The following is an 18642-nucleotide window of genomic DNA, read 5'->3' on the forward strand; positions in this document are numbered from 1 at the left end:
GTGTATGTGTGTGTGTATGTGTGTGTTTGCCTGTCACCCTTTATTGAGTACACTGCAGTAGAGGGACAGCATGACTATATCAGGCTGCAATTTACTACTGTTTCAGAAATATACTGAGAAATATAACATCTGATAGCATCCACTTGTTTGACATGTCTGATTTGGGGTGGTGTCTGAGTTCTTTTATATTGCAGCCCAGTGTTTTTTAGACTACATGACCCCTTTTTCATGGCACACCAAACCACCCAACTCCCAATATACCATCCATATATGTACACAGATGCTTATTTGGTTTGAACCATTTTAGATATATCAACATGACTTTAAACAGACCCCAAAATAAGCATTTTCTGGCCTTGTTTCCATGTATATCAAGGAGGAGAGAGTCAGATCGCACATACAACTGTATATTTGTGCATCTATTTAGCCTAATTCCTCAGCTTCTTCCCCTTCTGCTTCTTAAGCAATTCAATCAGTGCACTACCCTAATACAAGACACAATTAATTATTATCTTTGTGATCCTTTGATGGGGATAAAAAAGAATCCAAACACAATGCAGACTACAGTAGACTTTATCAAAATAATCCCAAACCATTGCATGCAGTACACAGCCAAGCCAAGGACGAAACAGCTTCATCAGTAACAGCAGCTGACTTTGACACAATCATATGAATTAACAACGAGTTTTGGTGATGTCAAGCCACGGATTTACATATCTCATGGCAGACAAATGTTAGGGATCAGTGAACTGTGAAACCACAGTGACAGCAATGAGCGGAGGGCTTGTCTTGTTTTAACTATATTTGTCTGTCATGAGAATCTTTCTCAAATCTCGAGGGTTAAACTTTTATATAGACAAGAGATTAATGTTGGGTTAATCTGTGATTGATCATGGCTTCCTGGTAGGCCTACACACAATGCTAAACTGGAATTACTTTATAGGCACCAACTGTGGCACCAGTGTGCAGACAGTGAATATTTAATGTATTCACCATTTACACAAATCAGACTTTAACCCTATGCTTTTAACACCAGTCATTTAATCATTTATTTCCAAACACAAACAATGCTACACACTATAGGCTGACTATGTTGAATGTGTGTCACAAATAATTTCCCTGTGTAATTCTGATAATAAGCTCAGTAAAGAAACAAATAGGGGCTCTGTGACCCCCCAAAAAGCAGCATCATTTCATTCTCGTGCAACAGACTAACAGTGAAACAGTGACTGTTTTGTGCTACAGTTTGGGGAAATACTGGCCTTCTGTGCATAAGACACAACAAGAATTCTGTAAAAAAAAAAAAAGGGAAAAATTATATTATTATATCTTTGTTGATAGGCAAGGGTCTATCATTTTTATTTTATTTTACTTTTAATGAGGTCATAAATAAATTAATGCACTTATAAAGGGGTTTAACCTGATTACTGGGAGCAACGTTAGAACTGTTTAACATGCTCTGCAAAGCCTTCCACATAATATATAGCCAAAGTATTAATTTGACAGATTCATCTTTCTCACACTTTACAAACTTGTAATCTTTCACTTAAAGCGTTTAACTGAACATACACAAAGAAAAGCTGTTTCTCTTGGAGTGCTCACAGACAATTGCAGATACACATGGACTCAAAAGTGCATTTATACACACAGTTTAACATGTAGAAGACACAGAAGTGGCATAGACAAATCTGCAGGGAGATTGAGAGAGTGTGTTATGATAAGGACAACGACATAATCATTAAAAAGTGAGAGATAAATGCAGGAGGACAAGTTGCAGATAGAAAATGTAATATTTGGAACCTGCACCTTTTCCTTTAAAGCACATATGGATTTTTGTAATAAGTTGTTTTCACATGCTATAAGAAGCAAGAAATGATCACTGATTACTAGACTACATAACAGGTGTGAAGTCATTGTTCATTCCCTTTATGACATTTTACATCTGCAACATGAAATTCAGAATTTTTGTCCTAATTTTGGTCCTCATTTCGGCAGCAGTGTGGACAGCCCCTTCTAGCCTTTTGGTCAAAGATTAGGCTCCTGCAGGAGCTCAAAGGTCAGCTGCGTGATGTGCCGCCATGCTTGCTGGATGTGACGTGACTCAACAGTGCGTGCGCAGATGGCAAAGCGCAGGACAAAGCGGTCGGAGAGCTGGCAAGGCACCAGGTGGATCTCTCTGCTTTCTGTGATCCTTTTCAGCAAGTTCTGGTTCAACTCATTGGAGCCCTGGTTGGGGGGGGGGGGGGGGGGGGGGGGGGGGAATACAGCTCAGGTTGTTTACAGCAGCCAGACTTTTTATTATGCCTACACTTTGGTTACTGGGTTGAGGTTTTAACCTTAACGTCAACTAGTGATCATGATGAATGTCTGCAAGCTGTCACATTGATCCTTGTATTCACTCAGAATTACAACACATGCAGATGTTATACTGTAACCATACCATGAGTTTTAAGATATCTCCCTTCAGATAAAATGGAAGGAGATGATTTAATAATTAATTATATACAATTATATAGATAAATAAATAGTAGTTCTATGATGTTGAGTGTTGTTACCTTGAGCCTGAAGCAGACCAGTCCCATGATGACCTCGGCACAGATCTCAAACCTCTTGTCTGCTCGTACCAGACTCTCAAACTCCTTGGCCAGCGCCACTTGCTGTGAAGAAAAGACATAGATTATAATGTGTAATGACTCATGCACTATTCATAAAATGTACCCTGTGATCATTTCTGTGCTATTCACTAGATGGCAGTGCTGTACCATTACATGGCACAGTGCTCTCAGAATCAGAGGACTTTAGCTTTTTCAAATCAAGTCTATATTTATCTGGCAAAACCCAAGAGTGTAACGCCTCACTGTGTATGACAATCTGTAACAATTGATAAGTATTTGTTTGAAAGATCATGTTATGTGATAGCTCACATCCTGAGCTCACTGCCCAGGAGGCTCAGTTCAAACAAACAGAACGGCGAAATAGTCTCAAACTGTGCTGTCAGGAAATGTCTTTGTGTTGTTTTTAAATCATTTTCAAATGGCACCGTGTGATCAAACACGCTCCTACAACTTAATTTATCCATTTATGATCAAAGAACTCAGAGAGGCACTGAGTGCATGGTAAAACATGCATCACTGTATCTAATCAGAATTATGTAGACCACCTTCAGCTCCACTTTTACTGCCTCTCTAATGAAGCCGATTACTGGTTCAAATGACCAACTGGTTGACCACCACCTTGTTTCCTCATTCCCAGCCAGTAATTCAACATCACTCAGAGGTGTTTACAAGCTAATATAGTGTAATGGCCTCATTGTCTGTTTTGCTCATTATTGTACGCTAGGTAGGGCGTATTATATTCTACATTCTTTTGTCATTAAAATGCTTCATTTTACAGCAATGTTGCTCATGGGGGGGATGATTCATTTGTGTTTTTATGAGTTCACCACACATGCTGTATTTCCGTTTGAAAATCGTCAACTGTCTGACACGAGATTTAGCAACAAAGAACCAAAGACACGGCTCAGAGTGTTCAATCTAATCTAGAGGACGGATGTACAGTAGAGTAGTGTGTCATGGGTTATGGCTGCAGGGATCAATGCTGCTTCTGCTTCATTTAAAATTGAGAGTAAACACAAAACAGGCTCATTTGATTGACAGAGCAGACTGGAGGGAGGAAGAGGAATATGAGGGGAAGAGACAGGCATTCAGGGGTGAAGCGTCGAGAGGAAACAGCACGGGGAAAATGATGGACACGGGTGAGGGAGGGTCGGGAAGGAGAAATAGGAAAATGTTGCTATAAAAAGAAGATACAGACCAGACGTATATGACTGACAGGATATGCTGATGGAGGCAGTGATGAGGGCACTGAAGGGGCTTTAGTGTTAAGGAGGATTAGGTGGGGTGAAGCGTGGGAGGGAAGAAAGGGATGGCATTTGCTTCAAAGACCAGGCATATGTGATCATCAGAAGTGGTTTTCTTTTTACCAGAAGTGAGTGGAACCCGTGGAGGAAGAAGAGGGGAGGCCAAACTCCTCACCATTGTCAGAATAGTGCTAATATTATAGGCATTTCTAACAAAGCATAACCAAATCAGCGTTTGGATTAAGTTAATCACACAACAGGATTAACACAGTGATATTGCTAATAACAAGTGGTTGTTTTTTGTACTGCTAACATGCAGTTTCTGGAATGATTCTGAATTTTCCCAAAACCTGATCCAGAAAATCAACACCTCACTTTCAGCAGACTTTCAGCACCAAATGTCACGCTATCCTGCCATATATCTGTGTTAAGTTCTGAATGTTAGTGTTTGGATCTAGAGAGTGTTAGCTATGTTCAAATATTATAACTAAAGTTTTGTATGTCTTTACTGAATGTGATTTCTACATGAAAATGTCTAAGGATTTAATAAAGAATCTAAAAGCAGAAATAATTAGAATAAGGATTTTATCCAGACATTTAAGGACAAAGAGACGTGTGGCCTGAGAAAACTGAGTGGAGTGGATCGGTTGGTCCCCTACCTTGCGTATGTGAGCCTGCAGGCCTTTGATCCCATACATGCGGAAGACAAACCACATCTTTAGTGAGCGAAATCTTCTTCCCAGTGGAATCTGCCAGTGCTGCGGGACAGATGGAGAACTGGTTATGGCTTAAACCTTTGCAAGTTCAATCTTACATAATCAGGGTTATTTGATCGAAATTGTTGTCAGAGTCATAATCAATCTTACCCTATAATCTGTGATCAGCCCTGTTGAGCAAAAAACAGTTTAGGGATCAGTTAAAAATGTCACATCACGTAATAGTGTACATAGTTTACAATGCAGCTTTTTCAAGCTTTTCCAGGGTCAGTGTGCCTTCTTCTGCGTGCTTAAAGTGCAGCTGAAGTGCCCCATAGGTCATCATATCCTAATAAAATATCATACAAAAACATAAACTATTTCTCTTGGTTATAAACAGAAAGTGCAACATTGCAGTGATAAAGTTAAATCCATACGGACATAGTACATTGTTAGCTTCAGGAAAGGATCTATTGTAAAGCTGTTGTATTTTGGGTTGTGTTCCATTGTCCAGGTGTTGCTGTCGTTGCATCCACCCCCTACATCTCACTGATCACAGTGCTGTCAGTCCACACAGACCATTGGCTACACATAGCTCATCTCTAGTGTTAGCTGGCGCTAATAAGCACTAATTAGATTGATGAGGCCAGATTGTATGAGATAAAGCTTTTGTCAGGTGCCTCAGTGTGGTGGGAGGTAGTTGTTTGTCTTTCTCTCTGTCTGCGTGTCCATCAGACAAATTATAGAGTAGATCGGAGCCCATCTGCAGGCTAGGAGTACTGCATCCAAACACACATAGACACACACACACACACTGAATCATATTAGATTTTTTTTTTCAAGTTAAGTCTGATTATTTTTCAATTTGATTTCTATCCTAGGCAAAGTTTGTAGTCTTACCAAGTCTCACGCTCACACTTCCAAGGCAGGACAATGCATGATACTAATGAGGTGATGCAGTAAATCAGCTTAACTTCAGGCAGGATAGAATTGTTGAAATTATTAAGTTGGCTTACAGAAGCCACACACACACACACACACACTGTCAGTGTGACTTCATTCCCTACAACCTTGAAACCAAGTCTTAACACTCAATGTCCTAACTTTTCCAAAATGTCCTCCCTCTCAAGGTCTTGAGCTCAGATCGGCTCTCACAAACATCCCCAAGAGCACACTCAAACGCACTTGTCACACGTTAATCTTCATGCCTGTGCTTATCTGGTTTAGGCTCCGCTAGGCTTTCAGGACGCTGGTGCAATGCTTGTTGAATCTGAAATGTGTACACTGTCAGAAGCCAAATTAGTACGCAAGCTGCCTTCCTCACAACGTGAACAGTAAACAAAGTCACAACTGTTCATTGTTGTCATTATGCTCTGCAGCAGACCCCGGGTTCATTCGACCTGTCTGTGATCACTGACTGAAATGATTTAAGTGAAATGATTCTACCTGACTCCTGGTTTTCGTGTTTCAGGTAGAGTGGTTCCATCTTGAAGGCTCCAATGATGTCTGCTCTCTTCTTCACCCTGTTGATAGGTGTTGACAAACAGAGAAAGCGCCAAATATTTCTGGACCATTTAATCCTGCAAAAAATCTTTTAGAATCACACGCTGCGAAAACTACATGTCTAGAACTCTTTATGAAAATGTTTTTTTTTTGCTGTCAAATATGATTATGGTACTTTACTAAAGATTTTACACAATATTATACAATATGTTTCATACTAGTTTAATTGTTTTATATTTGACGTTTATGTCATAATGTACTATACTACAATACACCATGTTGCTAGTATGCTGTATTAGACTGATGTAGTGTATGTTAATACTGCGTTGAATCCCTATAAAAATGTGTCATATGTATATGAGAAAAAACTTCATGTTTTTGAACTTCACGTTCATAAATTGTATCCAAAACTATGACATATATCAGAAAAGACATTTGGATAAAGACAGCTGTGGCAGAAAACTAAAACGTGAAGATATCTCAATGGCAACAGGTATCACGTCAGTCGAGACAGACTAAGCTAGAGGTGATGGAAAAAGGGCTTAAGAACCTCTTCCTTTCACCACATGTCCAGGTTTAAATCACCTTTGTTTCCATCTTGTGCAGAGCATGTCTCGTTTTTGTTTGCCGCTGACAGGAGGGGCAGATGGAAGGCGTAGTTCTATTTTTGCTGTGCAAATGATTGAGGTGTAGATGGATATCAGTTTTGTGATGATACTAAATAGTCATTGTTGCCTTATTGGACCATGAGTCACCCTGAGGTGAATTGGTAAACATTTAGACAAATTACAAGATACAGAAGGTGCTTGATAAAAAATTTTGTTAAACAGGTCTCTGTGTCAGACATTATATCGACATAGTCTGTATCCATGCAACACAAACAGTGCAGCAACTTACCACATTGCAGAGCAGTCAAAGTTGACTAAAAGCCATTTGTGTGGGTTGAAGTTGAAAGAGTCTGCAAACTTAAAAAGAAACAAGAAATAAGTGGTAATGAAGCCATACTGATTTATGCCTCACTGGAATGACGTGTGGAAAAAACTTAATATTCATAATTTCATTTAATTTCAGTGAGGTCTGAAGTCTGCTGTGTGTTTATTGGGAAGATGTAGGAAGTCCTGAGATGAAAATGAAATGTAATAATTGGTCGTAAAATATCTAATATTTTTCATGCAGCATTAGCATACTGTAAATGCACACATCATAACACATCTTTATTTGCCATTACTGACACAGAGACAACCTCCTCACCAACAGCATTATCTAGACTAAAGCAGGCACACTTTATTTGAAATGCAAAAGAGGAACATCCAGCCAAGAGCTTGCAGGGCACAAGGAAAATAACCCTTTCCTGGCACGGTTTATTCAAAGAGAGACAAACATTCCCTAATCTGTCCGCATCTTTTTGTTGGCTATCTTTTGTAATATCCTTTTCTCTAGCTCCATAAATGCAATAACACAGCGTAGAGAGACAATGTGAGGCAGACTCCTGGCTGACAGTTGCCATGTGGACTGATTTAAAGGGGGCTGGTTGCCTGCTCGCCCATCACTCATATCCTAGCAACCGACCCTCCTGCAGGGCTGCACTCTCATCCTAAAAGCCTGGGTTCTCTCTTCATGTCCTCACCCAATAATTTTCATTGTCGCAAAACGTTTACAAGTCATATACTCTACACAATGTTTTTGAATTCTACTATATATTACTACATGTGGTTTAAATAAGTTTGTGAACTTATCCCCCTCCACTTCTTCAAAGAAAGACCCAGATTTTCAAATTGCTTTCCAAAAAATACTCACAAATGTAAACTTGTCAGAAGAAGAAAATGAATTACTGTACATATCCAATAGTTATTATAACAGCTAACAGTCAGTAGCAGAAAAGATTAAATAACAGTTGATCCTTTTACAGCCAAGTGTGTTTTCTAAATCTACCCACCAACATTGTTTGAACTTGTGTGTCTAATAAACAGTGATATATAAAGGTCTAGCGCTGCCTCAGGAAATTACTCTGTCCTTATCTCTGCGTCTCTGCACAGCTTGGGGAGCAACAGCTGCCTCGGCAGCCTCAAAAGGCAGATTGATGCTCCTGTGCTAATGTCGATTGTCCTGCCTATTCCTCACTCTCGCATGTTTCCTCCTTGACATTAACGTTATGCCATTTTCAAACAAAAATAAAGCGGCAGGATATAATCAGTATGTGGATAGTTTTTCCTGTCATAGATTTTCTGAGAGATATTTCACAACCAATTGAACAGAGATAGGTTGTCTTGTCATTCAGCAGCAACATGTATCTATGCAGGTGAATGCACACTGCAAGTTTTTGACCAGACTTAAACCTGTTAAATCTGTCCTACACACACCGGGATGACCAAGGTAAACAGATAACGGATATTTGTCACACACCTCAATGCCATTCAGCAAAGGCCTGAATTCAGGACAGATGAATGCACTCCCAGCATATGCTGCATCAATGTGCATCCACATATTTTCCTCATTACCTGAAATGGACAAGAAGAGGTTTTCAGCATTTGTAGAATAAGGACTTTTGTTTGTTCAGATTTAACAACCCAAGATATAAAACCATAATGCATGAATTACAAACAGATTCATAAGCTGCTCTTTCTGAAAATTGATCTGTGTTGCTGACTCACATAAGGGCCCCAGCTCGGTGATGCAATCAAAAGCGCATGATGGAGTGGTGCCGAGAGTCGCACAAAACTGAAAAAAACACAAACACACAAATCACTAACACCCTGAGGGGCTTTGTTTCCCGTGCCATTTTCTATTTTCAGTGACATAACAAGACGACAAGACTGAATTTTGTGCAAGAAACAAAAATATGAAATAACAGACGATGGAGCTACTGCAACATGTTGGTTTTACATATAAGCACACATCAATTTTATATTTTATTTCTATTTTAAACATAGATTAAACATAGATCACTATGTTATATGATATACAATATGATGGACCATTGCAGCATCCTGAATATTGGTCACTGATAGTGATCTGTAGGTCCAGGTGAGACAGGGATTATTATCCTTAACTAGATAGACACACATTAAGTTCAACAGAAACAACATTATCCTTCAACAGCAGCTTCAGGGTGTGCACAGCAGCATCACAGGCAAATTGTATCATTGCGACTCAGCGAGGGGTTACACAGGTGGTTGGAAGGTTTACACATTTAGCAAAAGCAATCCAATGACAGATGTGTATAACTCATTGGAAAGATTAACAACATCTAATGCTGGAGATGTTGCTCTGGGTACATCTGTCTATGTGTTGGTTCTGTGATAGTTGAATGGATGGATGTTGATGTTGTTGTCTTTTCTTACATAGAAAGGAATGAGTCCAGCTGCTTTGTCATCCTCCACCATCTTCTTAAGCATGTCTCCTCTGACGGCATACTTGTTGTCTGTAGGAACCTTCCTCATCGTTACTCCTCCAATCAGAGCAGCACGCTCCACTGAGGAATGAGCCTTAAGAGGAAAGAGATGCACCTTTCATGACACAAGCGAGTTGAACCTTGCTCTAAACCTGTCTTAATATCAAAAGCTAAATGTATATCTATACTACTGAATGAAATGTATGTAAATTTAGTGGAGTAAAAAGTGCGATATTTATTTAAATGTAGAGGACTAGAGGTAGTATGTAGCACAAAAATTGAAATTCTCAAGTGAAGTACCCCAAAATGTATTTAACACATAAAATGTGTTATTCTTATATGATGTGATACAATACTGTACAGTACTTGAGTAAATGTACCTAATTACATTCCACCATTTTTGATTGTTTATGATACATTACAATGCAAAAAGAAATACATACATACTTTAGACACTCGGACAATAGAATTGTGTTCTTTTGTAGATAAACAAGGAACTGCTCTCCCTCTAAAGGTCTGTGTGGGCCTCAGGCGACTCCCTAACCCAATCACAAATTCAGCTTGGTATTAAACCTGAACAGAGCAAGCTACTGCCTGGCTGACCCTCTGTCTCACACAATCACCGAAAAACTCTTTCACCATTATTGATGCAACCTTTAAGGAGCTAAGTTCACATTGACTACAGTCGAGTGAGGCCATTTACAGATTTAAACATATTTTTAGAAGTTTTACAAATGCACTTTTGCACGTTTTATGACACTAGCTATTCAATGATCTAATGTATTTGCTCTTGGGCCATATAGTTGAAAGTTCACATGTGAACTTTATATAAACCTTGCATAAGTACCGTGGTGAGCAGTCAAGTTTACAAGTACAAGTTTAAAGAAAAGCGTTGATTTGTTTTTAAACAAAATAAGTTACTAAAATCTGAAAAACAAAAAATTAATAAATAATAAAACTGTATGCGATAAGTCAAAAGGAATCAAGTAGTTGCAATAAACAGGACATAAGTAAGTAAGAAAAAACATTTTATGTTTACTTGCTCAGAGGTGTACGACACCAGTATGGAGAAGATTTCCCCCTCTGATTTTCCATGGTTGGAAGCCTGGACCCGTCTGACTGCTTTACAGCGGGCAGCAAGCAAGGACATCAGTGTCGCATCACTGGCTGAGCCCTGTTGGAGAATTAGAGGGAATTTATACGGCAAAGCTGCTCCATTGTTGTGAATTTTAGACCAAACTTGGATTTTAGATGTACTTAAAAAAGTAAAAATCAAATACATGGAGTATTTTCAACAGAGGGCTACATATATGTTCTGCCAAAGAGAACAGTGTCGTTTTGGGCTAACAACAGTGACAACTTGTTGGCTAATGAAGCTGTGGCTGCTGCAGTTCAAAATGATCTTATGCAGAGCTTAACCTAGATGTGAATCAAAAATTTAGCAGGATTCAGTAACTGTATGCCCTCTTCATGTTTAAAATATATTTGGTAACTAATTCTTGTGGAAAGTTAAGGATGGTTTTGATGTTTACAGAGGCCGCTCTGCCCTTCCAGCTTTAGGAGAATGAGTGGAGAATGTGGAGATTGTGGAATTACAACTTCATACCATCACAGTAGGAAGGGTTGATGTTTAGAAGGAACAGCACTTGTCAAACAAGTGTCATCTGTTGATTGATGGATTGATAGTGAGAAGCTGTACATATTTAAATAGTACTATTAAATGCTGTTGTTGGAGTTGCAACAAATCATACATCATTGCCAGGATTCTTAACAGAATATGGTGATAACATGACTCAAAAGTTTGAAAGTATGCTGAATATAATTGATGTTAATGTGCATGCAAACATACCCAGAGCTGACTGATTTTGTGAGCACTCTGGCCGTATGATTTTAATTGACAGACACACCACAAATAAAAGGACAAGAATCCATTAATTTAACAATTTTTTGCTTTTTGAAAATGCACACACAGGAACACACAGAGCTGAACATTTAGTCAGCATTTTGTGATGTTTGATATTCCTGTTGATTTGAACACTGACACCTCCACATCCTCATCAGAGAAGAAAATCATTGTATTTAAAAACTGTGTCGTGAGTCGACGTCCAGCCAGCCTGATACAGGGAGAATTGTTTGAGGCTACATGCTGAAATGAAACGTGGCATTTGAGGTATCTAGTGGCATTAGTACAAGAAAGTCAATTGAATGTTCAAATCATTCTATCAATAAGCACAGATCATTTAGAGGCTGGTAAAGGCTATGTCATTTGTGTCAAAACAAATGCAGTAAAATTAAGCCTGACCTTTAAGAGGGTATAGGGACTAACAGAGCTGACAACTGATTGTCATGTAACTTATCCATTACACCACTCTGAATATCAGAATACTAGCTAAGAGGAACTGAATATAAAACAGTTTGAAAGTGACAATAAAAGCAAAACCCAAGCTTCCAAACTTACCCAAGTGTACTTCCTGTCCATTCCCTGCTTACAAACACTAAGCACCACCCTGAGATGCAATCATGACCACAACATATACAGTAGATTCTGAACCTGGACGCCCCCATAAAAGTGAAGTGTAGCTTGCTCTGTTTCAAATGGTAACTGAACAGAGATTATACAGACATCATAAACCTTGAACTCTGTTTTTTCCTTTTAAAAAATGAAAAAAGAAACCTCAAAATTGCTCTTAAGGAAAGGAAAGCAATGGTCCACTGCTAGAAATAATGCTGATGAAGTTTGCCTTTAAGCACGTAACAAAGAAGGAATCATAGAAGGAACACACTATCACTCCTGACTCTGTAATCTTTTGTCATTTGTAGTTTATTTTAATCATAGGTAACTTATCTTGCACTGACACTAATGTCTAATGGCTCACACAGGTGTAAAAAGGGACATCACATTTCCCTTTTGTGTTGTTATAAGCTTTATAATGATAGGCTGGGAATATGCTGTCACAATACTCATTAGCCCTGCTGCAGTGAGAGGAGCCCTATTCGTTGCCATAGTGAGCTGGTAAGCTGCACTTAAAAAGGAGAGTGGGAAGACAGAAACAAAAACACGACAGACCAGATGAGGGCACGCATACACACGCACATACTCAGGTGTTCACAATAGAGGCGGCATGAAATGATCTGTGATCAGAGTGTGCTCTCATGCTCCAGTACTCAACCTTCCCATGAGCACACGCACATGCATTGATTGCATCCTCTGCTACTACGATTCTGTCAATGGAACACTAAATCTCAGCACCATCACTTTCATCTCTGTCTGAGGATGACATTTTAAAAGGCAATTTCCTGACAATTTTCAGCTGGTGTGAACCACGGAAAGATGTAGAAGACAGATCAATAGTACACAAAGTTCTAATGAATATGGGTTCTCAGTTATGAGAGCGTAACAACACCTTTGTTTGCCAGTCAAACTGGCAAGTAATGTGGAGAAATTATGGAAATACAAATAAATCAGTGTTTATTTATACCAATTAAAGACTACATTTTAGCCTTGACCTTGACAGGCATAAATATACACAAAATAAACTAACCTGGATGACGCCTCCTCCATGGCCATGAGTCCCAGCTAAAAAATACTCGGGCAGTTGCAGCATCTTCCCGAGCCAATCTAACATCACTGTCTCCAGCTCTGTACAGGCTGGGCTGGCAGCCTGAAAAAAACACACCCAAAACACAAAGAAAAATCTCAGATGCTCTATTCGCATATAAAAGTGATCTATAAGTACAGACACAATTGATATACGAAATAATTGTATGTTACCCAAGAAAATCCAATACAGCCAAGGGCCCCAGACAGCATATCGCCCAACATGGCAGGGTAAGAGGAAGCACTTGGAAAGTAAGCAAAGAAATGTGGGCTATGCCAGTGGGTGATCTGGAAAAAGATAAAACAAGCATACAATTAATCAAGAGAGCAAGATTAAACTTCAATTTTGATTTTGGAACAAGTGGTTGCCAAAACTATTGTTTACTAGATTCAAGTTTTAGTTTTTATTAACAATGCTTTAATAACTTAATAACTTTTATTTTACTGTCAGACTAAAAATTAGACTAAAGCCAAGGACCTTCTTGCTAAAGTCAACAGCATTAAATAATGAACCACCATGCTACCAGAAACAAGTTCCTCTAATTATTGAAATAACCATGGAGATAATAGAAGTAAATTTAATATTCACTATGTAGTTTTGGGAGAAATTACCTTCCAATCACTTGGTTTGCAATATAAATCCTAACAAAGACCTTTTTGTAGTAGTGTGACATTATTTTCACTATTTAACAATCACAGTTTTTGTCACTCAAGATAGCTAACGTGAGCCAAACATATGATATGGACTGGACTCTCTCATACTGATTGATACTAAAGTATGCTGATACTGAAGCAGCTTGTTGTAATCAGATTACTGAATAAATTCTCTAAACCTCTGTTCATGATTCCCCCAAAGAAAAGCCATTGTTTCTATACTGGTATTCATTTGTAAAATCACCTCAGTGACTTGTCTGAATTAAACCGTCAGAAGAGCACAACGAATCTGTGCATTTATGACACCACTGCTTGTATCACAGATATAAGTATGAGCTCACCCCTGGCATTATCACCCTCTCCACATCTTTCATTATGTCGTCATAACTCTCAGGTTCCATTGGAGCCTCAGAGGGGATCAGGGGACGCAGATACCCCGGTTCCAAATCTGGGTAGACCGGACGATTTTCTATGTTCTCCAGGTAGTCGGCCACATAGTCCACCATCTCCTTCCCTCTGCGCCTAAACTCTGCTGCATCCATGGTACCACTGGAATACAGCACAGACGCATTTCATGTCAATTAGTTGGATGGGACCTCCTGATGATTTCTTTCAGGTTAGAATTGAACAACATTACAAAGCCAAACAATAGTCAAATAAAGAAGCACACACATCACATGGACTATTCAAGTTTAACCTTTGATCTAGTGAATACAAATGAGTAGATCATTGTATAGTTAACCAGCTTTATGTCACCAAATGAGGCCCCAAGTGTTGATAATGTGTTAAGCCATCAAGCTCTTGATCATAAAATTACTTCACCCTGGATGAACTAATGTTATTGAAATAAAGTCAGCACGCCCTTACACTGAAAACTTTTATTCTGAGAGCTTAAATTCATTCATTTACTGCTTAAAATGCGTAGGGTCTTGAAACTATTTCTGGTAAAACTAATGCATTTTACATCTAAATCTATACAGACACATATTTTCATATTGATATGAAATTTACAAATCTTTGTACACATATCTGTACACATTTTCAAATCTCAGGTCCGGTTATAGTGCATGTATGTTCTTCTTCATGGGGGAAATTTATTCTAAATTTATTCCAATTAATTTTACTGATACTTTGTCAGAATAAAGAACACTAAACAACTGTTAGCTTAAAATAAAATATGTATCATACATGTGAGTATTTAAGAAAGCTGCAATATGAGAATAAACTGCATGATTTTAGCATTAAATCGCCAACTGTAACTCTTACTCTCTAATGATACATGTTACTATCCAGTAACTTCATGCTAGTCTCGTATTGGTGTCACATGGTGTACCATGGCAGGGATTGCCTAACACCGTGCACCTTGTTCTACAGAGCAAAGTCCATGACATTAGCAGCTTTAAATACAGTCAGATCCAAGCTAATTGTCTTATTTTATCAATATATGCTACAATGTATGATATAGTATATAATTCAGATTAGTCCTTTTGAATGGATTTAGAGGAAAATAGAACGAAGGGTTTGCATAATACGTTTTCTTTGATCTTCTTTGGTCTTAATTTTTGTGATTGTCTTAATTGTCATTGTTACTGATATCCTATTTGTGGAAGGAGAGTTAATTATAAGCACATCACATAGTTGCAAGACTATTATTGAACAGCATCAATAAAAGAGGAGGTAACGCCTGCACACTTGCACCATGTCACACAAAAGTTTAATAATGACAACGTTTCTATCTTAGTTGAATCTTCACTGATCAAGATGTTTGAAAAATGGAAACCACACCCATAGAGTCCACGTGTCTCATTTAATCCCATTCCATTCTATGAACACATTTACAGTGGTTGGTTACATATTGATAATGAGTAATCTGATTTTGTAGCAGTCTACATACACACACACACACACACACACACACACACACACACACACACACAGCCTAAGCCACGCTCCTTGACACAGTTTGTATAAGCTTGCACAATTTAAATGTATGTATGAGCCCTTGACCCTCTAACCACATTAAGCCAGTCTGATCATAGCTTAGTTTACTTTCACTTTACTCTCAAAACAGTGTGTTAGAGGCCGGCTTCATTAACCTGCTTAAAACAACCTCGTCAAGATTTCCTTGATCACATCAACATACAGCTTAATGAATGGAACATTTATGAGTAAAATTTATGAGCCTAATTGTCACATGCAAATCAGGAACATGCTTCCTGAATTCCATGAATTAGAATGTAGCAAAAAGCTTTAAACATATTCTTATGCAAATTACTGACATACTGCATGTTCAAATGGCACAGCAACATGTGAATATTGCCCCATGCCCCTCACTAGTGCCATATCATTCAACAAGTGTTTCACCCTGCATGTTTCTGTCCCTTGTTAAGAGGCAGAGCTCTTATCCTTATCCCTATCCTTATCCTTATCTCAAACAGGATTAGACGTGTGTGTGTGTGTGTGTGTGTGTGTGTGTGTGTGTGTGTATACACTTACATTTTCAAGTGAGAGCTTCAGCAGTGGTGTTTGGATGGTGGATCTTCTCCTCTTCTTTTAGCGTCCACAAACAGACAGCCAGACAGACAAACAGACAGGCAGCCAGGCATGTGGCGTGTGTGTTTGTGTGCGTAAGCAGGACAAGAGACATTTGCTCCTTTTATCTTGCCACTAACCACCCCCACCCCACCAACCCCCACTAGGCCAGCCAATGGGAACAGGGCTCACAGTCAATGCAAGAAAGCATGATTCACAAGGAGTTCCTGAAGCTGTGGTTACTGTGCCTCTGAACACACACACACACACACACACACACACACACACACACACACACAAACAGTTACATCCTCAGCCAACTAATTGGTTAAGTGATGCTGAGAAACATCTAAAAAATTCCACAGAAATTAGTAGCCAGATCATTATCAAAGATAACCATGGCAGCCAAATTAAAATTTTGTCTTTTGTTATTTGTGCAAAATCTGCATTACACCTCACTTTTTTAGTGAAAAATCAGTATACACGGGTTTTTTCGTGCATACAATACACGTCAAGTGAGCGCTGGTTATTTTGTGGTACCAAGTCCATGAACAAATTGTAGGATGGGAATTGTTTTTTATGAGCTTCTTCTGCTTGGAATAGGCTTCCCACCGACATCAGACAGACCAAAATTTGATTTTCTTTCAAAAAGTCACTAAGATAGAATTTTGATGAATCTCATATAGTTATCTGCAGCACAAGGAGCTAATGCATAGTTGTGTCACTTGTTAAAGACAAGTCGAGTTAATCATCCCAAACTTGAAAGGTCATTTTGGTTGATATTTCAAATTTAAAAAGGAATCCTGTGGCTCATTTTGTAGTGTGTATCGTGCAGATAATACCGCTGGTAGAGAGCTTTAGATCAGAATGTAGTTCTGTCCATCCATCCATAAATGATGGACAATTACACAAATCTTACAAGGAGACTAGATATTTTAGCTATCTTGGAGTCAAATAGTTCACCGAGTGAAAGAATAGCATGTACCCTGTCAAGAAAGGTTCTTACTGTTCTTGAGGCCTCGGTGAACTAAGTGACTCATGTAACCAGCAATGTGTGCGTGCTGAATCTGTGTTGAAGTGAGTAAAAGCAAAATTACATGAAATATACATGAATTATTGTTATTTTACAGTGTTCTGATTGAGTGATTTTAAGAGATGTACTGATGATTTATAATGAGAATGTATTAAGAGAATAGTGTGATTTGACAGGTTAAGAGGTGAATTAACGATAAGAATGAGATGATGGTAAATCACGAGGCATGTACGTGACAAAATAATGATTAAGCGAGATCAGCAACACATGATTTATATGATTTATGAACAGACGCTTTGGTAAGGAGAGTTAGGGGAACTCGTTTTAACAGGAACTTACGGGAAACAGCTTGAGTATGAGGCCGTGCCTTGTCAGACAACACATTAACGAACGGGACAAACTAACACAAGAACGGCCAACAATGCAGTACCTCCTAGAACCTCGCACAACTGCAGGCTTTATAATTGCAAATTAGAAGTCTGTTACTGGAATATTTGGTCATCTTTTTTTCAAAATAGCATGTAAAAATGGATGAAATAACATAACATCCGAATTTTATGAATTTCAGCATGTTGTAGAATGGGGCTCTTGTGGAGTATTGTCTGGTCATGTGGTCCAGGACATCCACTTCCACCTTGCTCTTGTTATAATAGTGCACTGGTGTCTGGCTTTTTCTTCTGGCTGTCACTTTGAATAAAACGATAAAAATGTTAAGTAGATAGGACAGCATTGCTTGGAGAATTCAATATATAGCAATCCACTAGAGAAACAGCACAAACATCAGCACCAACAATTAGCATGACATGGTGTCAGCGAATACAGAACATTATAAATGTATCGAGGGTAGCATTTACAGCAGGGCCACTGCATTTAAATGCATTACATTGTTATTTTATCCACCTAATATGTACCAAAACATACAAGTAAACATTTAGACAACTAACTAAAAAAGGTGTCGTAAAAGTTACCCTGCCAGCAGGCTGCAAAGCTTTAGACAGTTTAATCTTTAATCTTATTCTTTGCCTTCAACTTTAATCTTGGAACCTCACTATTTTTGCATGACTGGTAATCCAAAGGGTGTGACACACCAGAGCAGAGAGGGTGTCAAGGGGTCAATTCTCAGTAAGACCAATGCAGTGTTCTTATTGTTGGACTGCACATTAACCTTATTTCCATTGCATCATCATTTATATGTGACTTAAATAATTATTTGCAGGATTTATTGGTCCGACATGTTTTGCCACTAAATTGTTTCCTATGATATGTCTCAGTTTGACAAAAATTGTACTTTGAGCATCTTTTCAGGGCTTCAACTTGTTGTGGTGTTGCACCATCTAGTGGATGAACTAGGGATTATACTTTCAGTATAATTTAATA

The 18642-nt window shown here is 38.6% G+C and overlaps 2 protein-coding genes across 2 annotated transcripts in view; both read right to left on the reverse strand.

Annotated features, from left to right (window-relative positions):
• Positions 1 to 18642, reverse strand: part of grb10b (growth factor receptor-bound protein 10b) — a 239135-nt gene that overhangs the window by 154640 nt on the left and 65853 nt on the right. The gene's annotated exons all lie outside the window — the stretch shown is intronic.
• On the reverse strand, positions 568 to 16326 carry ddc (dopa decarboxylase). Its single transcript, XM_070835932.1, has 14 exons — positions 16197 to 16326; positions 14042 to 14249; positions 13221 to 13334; positions 12991 to 13110; positions 10488 to 10622; positions 9399 to 9542; positions 8709 to 8775; positions 8461 to 8555; positions 6955 to 7022; positions 6001 to 6077; positions 4726 to 4745; positions 4519 to 4617; positions 2556 to 2657; positions 568 to 2226 (listed from the first exon to the last, which is right to left on the reverse strand). The coding sequence occupies exons 2-14, from the start codon at positions 14240 to 14242 to the stop codon at positions 2026 to 2028; spliced, it is 1443 nt and encodes a 480-aa protein (XP_070692033.1). The 5' UTR covers positions 14243 to 14249; positions 16197 to 16326; the 3' UTR covers positions 568 to 2025.

The sequence above is a fragment of the Pempheris klunzingeri genome, chromosome 8, assembly GCF_042242105.1.
Source record: "Pempheris klunzingeri isolate RE-2024b chromosome 8, fPemKlu1.hap1, whole genome shotgun sequence".
Lineage (NCBI taxonomy): Eukaryota > Metazoa > Chordata > Actinopteri > Acropomatiformes > Pempheridae > Pempheris > Pempheris klunzingeri.

What these genes read in the sequence shown, in the direction of transcription:
- ddc (XM_070835932.1), bottom strand. Translation starts at nt 14,242, where the DNA reads ATGGATGCAGCAGAGTTTAGGCGCAGAGGGAAGGAGATGGTGGACTAT. An exon ending in ATGGAGGAGGCGTCATCCAG is followed by an intron (nt 10,623 to 12,990) that starts GTTAGTTTATTT and finishes ATTCTCCAACAG; the next exon opens with GGCTCAGCCAGTGATGCGAC. An exon ending in ACACGAAAACCAGGAGTCAG is followed by an intron (nt 4,746 to 6,000) that starts GTAGAATCATTT and finishes TTTGCTCAACAG; the next exon opens with GGCTGATCACAGATTATAGG.